General features: G+C 38.6%; 2 protein-coding genes across 2 annotated transcripts in view; both read left to right on the top strand.

The window, feature by feature from the left end:
• The window catches only part of LOC101854589 (mitochondrial folate transporter/carrier), a 47,083-nt gene extending 37,120 nt beyond the window's left edge, over positions 1-9,963 (top strand). The window contains exon 7 of the mRNA XM_005103467.3: positions 6,782-9,963. Within this exon, the coding sequence (XP_005103524.1) occupies positions 6,782-6,971 (190 nt within the window). The 3' untranslated portion in view covers positions 6,972-9,963. The remainder of the gene's footprint in view (positions 1-6,781) is intronic.
• The window catches only part of LOC118478137, a 4,884-nt gene continuing 4,630 nt past the window's right edge, over positions 9,874-10,127 (top strand). The window contains exon 1 of the mRNA XM_035971091.1: positions 9,874-10,119. Coding sequence (XP_035826984.1) covers positions 9,895-10,119 — 225 coding nt within the window. The 5' untranslated portion in view covers positions 9,874-9,894. The remainder of the gene's footprint in view (positions 10,120-10,127) is intronic.

Below are 10,127 nucleotides of genomic sequence, written 5' to 3'. Positions count from 1 at the left end.
TCACAGTCTGTTGGTTTCAAGACTGGGATGTTTAAGAGTCAGCTGTCGGCCTTCTCTGATGACACGAGCCACCCATTCTGCCAGTGAGACTGGCGCTCCTCGTATCGTAATTGCTCGTCCGTCGATGTCTGTCGATGACCAGTACATCCGCAGAGGAGAATATTTCTCCTGCAAAGTAGAAGAGTTTGAAGAATTAAAGGTTATGATGACTTGTGGGTTCTGCTGTGGCCGATTAAACCAATTCTGGCAGAGAAAAGTTTGTCACACTTTTGAACATTTATCAAACATATTATTAAGGCTGCATTTCCACCTGATATCAAACATTTAAAGGCTCTATTTCCACGTTTTATCAGACAGCACAAATTTGACTCGTTTAGACTGGCGTGACCTTGACCTGCCAAGTACCCTAATAAAGTTGGTTTTCTTCAGCACTTATGTGACCTTATAGTGTTGCAAGTGTCGAGAAACTCTTACTAAAACTAACCTTTCCTGTACCAGACAATGGTACATCCGTCTTTTTTCTCACCATATTACCATTGTATCGTAAACCGTAGTAACAAAAGGGGTTAATCTGCAAGATGATTTCAATTTTCAACTATCTCTTCTTCTTCTTTCGTTTTTTTTTTCGTGGAGAATGAGTTCTGAAAAACGCTCTATTTGGTAGTGAAGGGATTGGCAGGTCAGGTCGACTGACGAGACCTATGGTCTGACATGATGTACTCCACTGACGTGTCGCTATCTCAGAAATACAAAGTTCTATCTGCTCAGTACCTAGTTTTGAGAAAGATGTCGTGCAAAATTTTGATTTTCACAACATATCAAGCTTTTTCAAAGACAATTCTTTGAATATCCTGAAAGAGAATCTGAATAATCTTACCATTTTGATAGTGCAGATAGAACATTTGATTTCTGACGTCATGGTCTGAGTAACTCAAAACGGCTAAAAAATGTCAGACAGAACTTTGTAATTATTTTGATGTGGCCTGTGTAAGCCAGACTGTGGTCGTTTTTGGTTTTATGGCATTGTGTCACAGCACGGTGAAATCAGGTGCCCATCAATTTTTGGACCATAGAGTTATTGGTATCATTTTGAAGCTGGTTCATTTGTCTTCTTTCTGATATAAAAAATGTCTATTTTGCATAGCAGTTGAGATATTTGCAATCAAAGGAGGTTGGCGACAGTGGTAACATTAGTGAGAAAATGGTGATCAAAGTTTGGTAACCTCTGATTGCTGAGTGCTCTTGGAAACTGCAAAGTTACATTTTTTTGTGCCTTTTCATTAACATTCACACCGAAATGTGATCTTAAGTAGACATAAAAGGTGTTGAGTCAAAAAAGAGAGAAAAATTGCCCATTGAATGGGGAAAAAAATGTCAGTTTCTTTATTTCATTATTTTGACGAGTGCCTGATTTCCACCACAATGCTGTCTCACATTTTGTTCTTGGTATGGTTACCATTGTGATGTTGATTGTGATACGACCATGTCATATTCACCTTTCCTCCTTTTTGCTACGAGTCTCAGCTATTATGGCAAGGTCCATGTGCCTAGACCATTCCCTGTTCTTGATCTATTTGTAGTGTGGTGAGAGTCTCGACAAATGTGACCTTTGAACCGCTGTAAATCTTCTGTATGCGGAGGCCTCATTTTTATTCTATAGATTACTGAAAATTTGACAGCAGGCCAACCTAGTTCTCTGAGAAAATCTGAGCCCTCCAATTTAAAAAATTCTTTTTTTTTTGTCTATGGAAGAAACTTGTATAGAACCCAATTTTAACCAAAAAAATTCTGTTTCCATTAGTCATTTGCATCTTCTCAAAAATTGAAGGAAAATACAGATTTCTTTGCACAACTTATATTCACAAATGACGTGAAAAAAAAACATTTTTTGCGTTGGTTTGCCTGTATTTGCAATATACATGTGTATTAGTTACGATGGGTTCATAACATAATCTGAATCTACCTGGGTTCTGGAGACTGATTTAAAAAAAAATCTCCCTAAACTTCAGATTTTTCGAGAGGATTCCGAGGAAAACTCTTGATTTTTGTTTTTGGAGTTAATTGGCAGGTTTACTTGTCAATCTTTTCAAGTTCTAATAGCAACAACTATGTGCTTATTCTATGAAAGATCTGAGCAAGGCTAGGTAATTTTATTTCAAAGTTTTATTGTGAAATGCTAATTTGGATTTTCTTCTTTTTTTTTTTTTTTTTGTACATTCACCTGCATGCCATTGTGTCAGTAAATCTTGAAGCGTTTTATGTACTCAAGGGGTTTTGGGGTTTTTTTGGTGCACTTTTTAATATAATGTGTTTATGCCCGACCTATGGCACAGTTGTTTCATGTTCCAGTCCTCAATGTGGTGAGGTTTTTGGGGGGTTTTTTTACATTCTTCTTCATGTATGCTTAATTAATTAATTTGTACTGCCGAAAAAGCGTTTTCATGTTGTATGTTTGTTTCATTACTTAACGTTGCCAAATTGGCCATGTCATATTCAGTTTGTTGTGTTGTTCATCCCTGACCTTGCCTTGTTGTATACGAGCACACATAAAACGAGATTTTTTAAAAACTCCACCTTACATATACACTTGCACGCTGACTACTGACTTTTATTGTTAAAGAAATTATATATCGTATATCCGGGACCGACAACCCCCACACACTCTCACACAACACAATCGCATTCTACTTTCTCCTGTCATCCTGTCATGCATGAAATAAGTAAAAATTTTTCCCCTCCCCACCCACAATCATATACATTCCACTGTCTGTAATCATAAAATCATGAATAAAATATGATTTGGCATGTTTTCTACATCTGAACTTTAAAAAATAATTGTTGTGTAAAAAAGATCATTTCCCTACCAAAGACAGGATGAAAGTTGGAAGAATTTGTCAGTGAGCTTTCAGTAGCTGAGAATGAAGCTGTGGTCTTGCAAGCATGGTTATTGTTATTTTTGTTACATGTATTAGGAAATGGTCGGAGGCGGAGGTGCTGGTAGTTTGTTTACCATTTCATTGTGAAGAAGAATTAGTGTAGTGTTCTTATGCACATTCTTAACACCACTCGTAGTTTTATGGGTAATTGTGATATTCATGTAAGATTTCGACTTGACCGACAAATGAAATCTCATTCTGTGACAACTTGCTTACGTGTTATTGGTGGTTTGTAGACCTTAGAATGGTAGAACATTTAACATGATGACATAGTGCTGTCAGAAAAGAACAAAAAACTGTCCTAGCAGAAAACACGATCACTCTGCTACTCTTGATTATTTTCACTACCATCTCATGCATAACATTGGGCAGCTGTTGAAAAAGTATCACCGTAAGGGCACGCATAGAAGTCCACTTAAAAACCAAACATGGTTAATCCCAAAACGATGGTAAACCTGGTAAACCGAAAGAAAAGAAAATCCCCCCCCCCCCTTTCTTTTTTTCTATTTAAGCAACCTCTCTAAACCAAAAACACGGCTCTACTTTTGTCATTGTTGCTAGGGATAACTGAGAATGTCAGTACTGTTAAAATTGTGAGCCTTATGCGTTTAAAACCAAAGACTGGATGTTTTGGTGGGTACTCTGGAGTGGTTTGCACCTCCTTTCCTATCAAACATCTTTCGTCCTTAACTCTTTTCCCTCTTTTCTGTGTTTGTTTCTTTCTTTTAACACCTCTAATATGACCTAATTGTGTTGCAAGTGCCATAAAACTCTTACTAAAACTAAGCTAAAGAAACTAAGGGGGTGTGGGTTGTTTAATGGCCCATCATAAAGTCAACCTCTTCCTCTCAGTATCAGGATCTTTCTTGACCAGTATTGAAAGTGCCACAGATTATTATTATCTCTTTACTCTGATCTGCATGCTGGTCTTTGTCAGCAAATTTGGACGTGTCGTGTTTTCAGCACACCTAAGTGGAACATCATAAATTTTGTATTTCAGCCCTCTCAGCCTGGGTTAGCCCTGGCAGTCAATGTCGAAGCCTGCCTTCTCAATTATTTAAATTGTGTCGAGAGGTGGTGTAAAAGAAAAACATCCTTGGGGAGGGGAGGAGGGAAGAAAACCAAAGACAGCCTTACTTTTAAAAAAGCAAAGACTTTAAGAATTTGCATGTTCTGGGCTTATGACATGTGTACAGCTGACCAAAGTTAGGTACTGTAGACAATGCTTGTGCTCCATGTAATCCTGAGCTTCTAAGCCCTAAATGGAATTTACCCTGAACTCTTGTGTAATTTCATTGAATTTTAGTTATACTTTTCCGCAGCTCGTTTTTATGTTGATCTCATCGATCTCATAATTTCTATATGTTTGGGGGTAATATCATGCTGGTGTATATTGATGCTACTGTTTCATATTTGTGTTCTATCTCTGTAAACATGTGTCATTTAGGTGGGTGTGTCATACCTATATTTTGGTACCCCAGGGTATTTGTCATGTTACGTTCATACCGATATTTCGGTATAGAGGGTTCAAAGGGTTAATTGTTCCTGATATGTGTACATTGTTTGCTGCAGAAGACCTGTATGTGTAGCTCATAATGGTGTGCACCGTCGTCTGTGGTATAGCAGTGAGGCTCTTTGTGTCAAAAGCAGGAGAACCGAGTTCAGTTCCTGAATAGGGTGAATATTTTTATATGAGAGTGTCTCAGCCTTTCTGATGGAATGTCCTATCCTTTCAGCCCTGACAGCGAGGGTCGGAAGCCTGCCTCCTAAAATGATATAAATTGTGTTGATATAATGGGGGAATAAAAATACTTACATTTAAAAAAATAAAACAGGTATGCTATACATTATGCTCTGTGCACATCTGTATCGATATGCCCTGTGCCCTCCCTGGGATTATTGAAATGAAGGAAGGGTTTGGGAGCGGTGATTGTTCCTTTTCTTGTAAGTGGAATAATGTAGAGTTCACATTGTTTTGTTGATATGTTGAAACGTAAGTGGAATAATGCAGAATTCACATTGTTTTGTTGATATTGTATTGAAACGTATGTATGTCTTTGCAATTATGTTTAGTTTTTTGTAGTAGTGTACAAAATGTACAGCAGAATAGGAGTTGTTTACGACACATGTACTAAATACTTATTGTACTCTGCTCTGTTATGCTGTGATGATGTGATCGTGTATAAATGAAGTTGTGGATGATTATGCCGAAATCACTGATGTTTTTGTTTATGGTAGGTGGCACGGTGTGGGCTTTTGAGCTGATGGAATAAAAGATGTGCAATGATGGGTTCTTCTTCTCCTCTTTTTTTTTTTCAGCCATTGCAATGTTCTTGTTGAAAATATGGGAGGTTGGCTGGTGCTTTAATGTGGTTTCTGCCTTCTTTTCTATCGAACGTTTTTCTTCTTTATTTTTCCTCATTTTTCTTTGTGTGTTACTCCACAGTGGTAGTAGCACCTCTAATATTTGACACTTATATGACTCACTGGATTTACTCTACAACAGTGGGTCGTTGAAGGGTGGTCTGGTTTGGTTGCTCCTACTTTCCTATCAAATATCTTATTATTGTCCTTATCTCAACTTTTTGTCTTTCCCCTCGGGGCAGTGCCACTGACTGATGTCTTTAGGTCATTCCCAAAGGGGGAACATTTCTCGATCAAGCATAGTAGAATTGTAAATGGGCTGACTCATGTCACGCTCATAACTGTGACTGATCTACAGTTGGCTAAAACAGCACCTGGACATGGATGGCTGGTGCCTCTATAAATAAATCATTGATGGTCAAGACCTGATCTACAACAAGAAACTGCTGCTTTTTCTTTCCTGATCAATGCTATTGTCATTTTCCTCTACTTCTTTTGTATGTTTGTCACTCTCTTGTGACCTGCTATTTTTGGGTGCCTTGATAGTCGAAGCAGACCACGTGCTGTTGAAACTAGAGAGGTGAGCAGTCTAAGTCTGATTCCGTGTAAAGACTTCTCTGTTGACACCCACCCCTTTGCGCTCATATGACCCTATGCAGTTGCGAGCGCTGTAAAACCCTCTACTATAAAAAAAAAACAAAAAACTTTTTGTCTGTGTATGTTACTCTCTAATTAAACATCTCAAGATATGAGACTGAAATATTGAATTACTACAGTTGTGGTGTATTCAGACTGTTTGAATAAGACAATCACCTGTACAAACAACCGACTACCCCCTGTATAAGACAATCAGTGGTACAAACGGCCTCTTCACTCTTCATCCCTTTTGTATTTTTTACAATAATAATTATAATATATGACAGTGTATAAGATGGCCACCATTTTGCTGGACAATGGGTGACCATCTGAGTTTTGTGTCCTTGGGAAAGGTACTTAACACGAATTTCCCATTTGGCTCGGTCCTTTCGGAGATGGATGTTAAACTCAGAGGTCCCGCCTCTTAAAAAACCTTATTAGTGTTGATAGGGTCGTTAAACCTTTACCATTTTACCTTTAATTTTTCTAGTCTTCAGCACTTATGTCACCTAATTGTGTTGCAAGTGCAGTAAAACGCTCACTAAAAATGTTAAATGTGCATTGCAATCAAAGAAAGTAATAAACTAATGCCTGTGGTGGGGTGGTTAGGTGTGTTGCTGTCGCTCACAGAAGTGGGGAGATTTATCTAGTATCTGGATCTTTCTCCTTGATCACTATATCAGTATATCCCTCTCAACTCAGGTTTGTTCTTTTTTTTAAATTCTCTTGTAACACTTGTAAGTCTTCAGACTTATATGATTTTGTTTGTTGAAAGTGCTGTAAAATCGTATAAAAACTTTTGAAAAACCCCAAAACCAACCACGTCTCCTTCTCCCTCAATCCAGGCACGAGCGTTTCTCTGGCTTCTACAAGGGCCTGTGGCCGAACCTACTGCGTGTCACCCCGGCCTGCGCCATCACTTTCTTTGTCTACGAGTCCATCATCACCGCCTTCAACCCCACGCCGTCTCCGCCAGGGGGTGTCACAACTCAGGAAATAAAGTCTACGACAGAAGACGACGCGACTCAGGAATGAATTTGATGCTAGATGGCGACTCTATTCAGGATGTCTTGTCGACTCGGTAGGTGATGTCTCTGCTCAGATGAAGTTGGGGACGACCAGTTCTTACTGAGTGTTGCTGATACTGGTACTGAGATGTCACATGCGGGTGTGTACTGATATCTGACATCTCTAGTGGCAGCATGTTGTTATGTAGGGGTGTGAACTGACTTATGTCTTTGGCTCGGAGTACAACTGTGTGTCCATGCACTCGGGTTTTGAGAAATAGGTCCTACTAAGTTTTAAATGGCTCCAGTTTCAAATCAATCACCAACTGATTCATGTAACTGTTACCCATTGTTTGTGTGTATAATCAATGTTTCAACTTTGGAAGTTTTAATAGGTTGCTGTTTTGGTGTGGAATTGGGAAAAGTTTGTTTTAAGAAACCAGTTTTCTGAAGTTAACTGAATGCCACAAAGTACAACTGTCATATCTCCATATTATTTTGTTCTAAATTTCTATAATCTAGTCTAATCTCATGGCTAAGTCCCTTTCCTGCAGGGCAGAAGGTCCTCCTTGGCTCCAGCGTCCTACAGGAGGCGATATGAAACCAAATTTTTTCAGAGTTTCAATTGGCTTTGATACCTGGCTCACATGAAGTCAATGTCCTATCGCAGAATTATGTTAAAATTAGAGACGGCTTCTTCAAGGGATTTAAATCTCAACTAATTGTCATTCCAGTTGCATGGGCATGAGACAGTGACTGTAGTCCCCCCATCCTTAGGCCCACGTTGCTTCCTGGTGGACACAGTGCTCACTATGTTGACACTGGATTCGTATAGCTGCACTAGCACATTTAATTTCTCTCATATGACCTTATTATGTCACAAGGGATTACGAATGAAACAAAATGCAAGGTTTTATGTCTCGTCCAACCAAAAACTAAATGAAGGGAGCAAAGGAAAAAGGGGTATTGTCATTTTTTTCACTTTTGAGAAAATCCAATTTTAAATTTTGACTTTCTCCTTTCTGGCATAGTACACAGTATTTTTAAACATGGTGTACCTTGTGACTCTCCCCTTTTTTTCAGTCAGATTTATGTGTGGACAAGTCCATCATCATTGGCTATCCACTCATTAGCTTATCACAAAAATTTGAAAATATAGTATTGTAGCATTAGTACAGACGAAAATTACATTTGACTCACTCATCAAATTCAATGAACATGCACTTTGAGTATAGTTTCCACAGAACTAGAAGTAGGCCCTATGCCTTACAATTCAAGTCTACAGGCCGCATGCATTTCTTATGTAGGCTCTGTCAACAACAAGGGGCATGTGATCCAACATAGCTGTTGTGTCTTTAAACTTTGTCTTTTGATAGGAGGCTTTTTTGTGGAGTGTGAGGAACAGAACTCCCTAGAGTGGGAAAGGTTTAATTTCTGACAGACTGATCAGTATTGAGCTTCTTTCTAGTGACAGCAGGTCAAACTGACACTGTATTATGGAACTCTTCTGAATGAGAAAGTTTGTAAGACACATGAAAGTGTTGGCGTGCGTGACATTTTAGTTTGTTTCACTCTTGTGAAAGGTACATTGGAAAACACAAGTTGCTGTGCAGCCTTCTGAAAATCTAAAAAGTTTGCTTGCTTCTTTTGAATAACATTCATGTTTCTGATCTTTGTCAGATTTCTTACAAATCCCACCGGACTAAAGATTTCACAGTGCCGCAAGTGCCGTTCAATGACACTATGGATGCTGTCAACTTCTTGCAAACAGCTGTGACCAGGTGCTAAACACTTTTGTATGATAGTGTTAACCTCAGGATGTCTACTCAGAAAATGTTTCAGAGCAAAAGACCTAAGACATTTCCTGTTTTGTGAAACACAACTATCTGACCACAAAATCAAATCCTTCATGGAAGAATCTTTCTCATACATTGTCTCGAACATGACATACCTACCAGAAGCTATATGATTGTCTACCCTCCTTGATATTCCCTCATTCCCCACAAAACAATAATTTTTCTTGCTCACTGAGCAGTGGCCTGTCAAATTGAAATTGTAAGATGACAGTTTCCTCTTATAGAAAAAATTGGATATTTCTGTTTTAGGGAGTGGAATGACATTTTCCATGTCAAAACTGACAAAATAGCTTTCACTATTTCTGTCTCTGTTTCACACCTCCCTGGCAAGCAGTTTCTCTGTTAAGTGCTTCTCAAAATCTGTTTGTGCTTCCTGAGACGGTTCTTCTCCTTGTGACTTTTTGTTTTTAACAAGCTCACACGTATCCTTCTTTGGCTTTATAAATGAGATAGTTAAAGATGTGGGCATACATATGCCTTTTAACGGGTTTTTCACTTTTCTCAAGACAGTACTCACAGTACATACTACAGTATAACACGGATAGGTCGAACACAGAAAACTCGAAAATCACGCCACGGCGTTACTTTTCGCCCAATTCTGTTACTTTTAGTTAGCGTGACTCAGCCGCCCGCCGGCGCTTCACTTCACGGGGTTAATAAGCCCCGACGTGACTTCGCCCGTGTCAGTTAAGAAGTTGGAATTTTTGTTAACTTTTAGAACGATATAACTTCCTCCCCGTTCAACCCAGCATACCATTACACTGATGTACGTAAAGCCTAGTGTTTCGAGATTTATTCTTCGTTGGAGTGGTTATTTTCTGTGCCTTAGTTTTTGTTCTAGACAAGTGTTTGTAGAGTACCCTATTCGGTCTATTTTTAGTTACATATGTATGAATAAATGCTTGTTTATTTAACATATGCACGACAGATCTCTCCAAAGTATGTCTTAAACTGACGACAAATAGCATGTCTTTCACCATGAGAAATCTTATATCTGCGCTAATAGTAGTAGTCGAGTTATAGGAGAAGAAAGATGCACATCTGCATTTTTTGACAAAATTCGCTCAGTGTTACTCATTTGACTCCTACTTTACCATGGAACGCACAAGAGAAAGACATTATGTGTTTGTTCATGAATTGTGTCGTATCTGTGGCAGCCTGCATACAACTAGAAAAGATAAGAGTTCATATAAAAAACCAAAACTGTGTAAAGACATGAGCAGAGATATACTTTTTGTATTTGGAATAGACACCAAAACTGACAACCCAGACATTCATTCTCAGTTTTTGTGTCGGAAATGCGCACGTAAGCTTCTGCAAGTGAAGAA

The sequence above is a fragment of the Aplysia californica genome, unplaced genomic scaffold, assembly GCF_000002075.1.
Source record: "Aplysia californica isolate F4 #8 unplaced genomic scaffold, AplCal3.0 scaffold00373, whole genome shotgun sequence".
Classification (NCBI taxonomy): Eukaryota; Metazoa; Mollusca; class Gastropoda; order Aplysiida; family Aplysiidae; genus Aplysia; species Aplysia californica.
The sequence above is the reverse complement of the archived record's forward strand: the minus strand, read 5'-3'. Positions and strand labels throughout refer to the sequence as shown.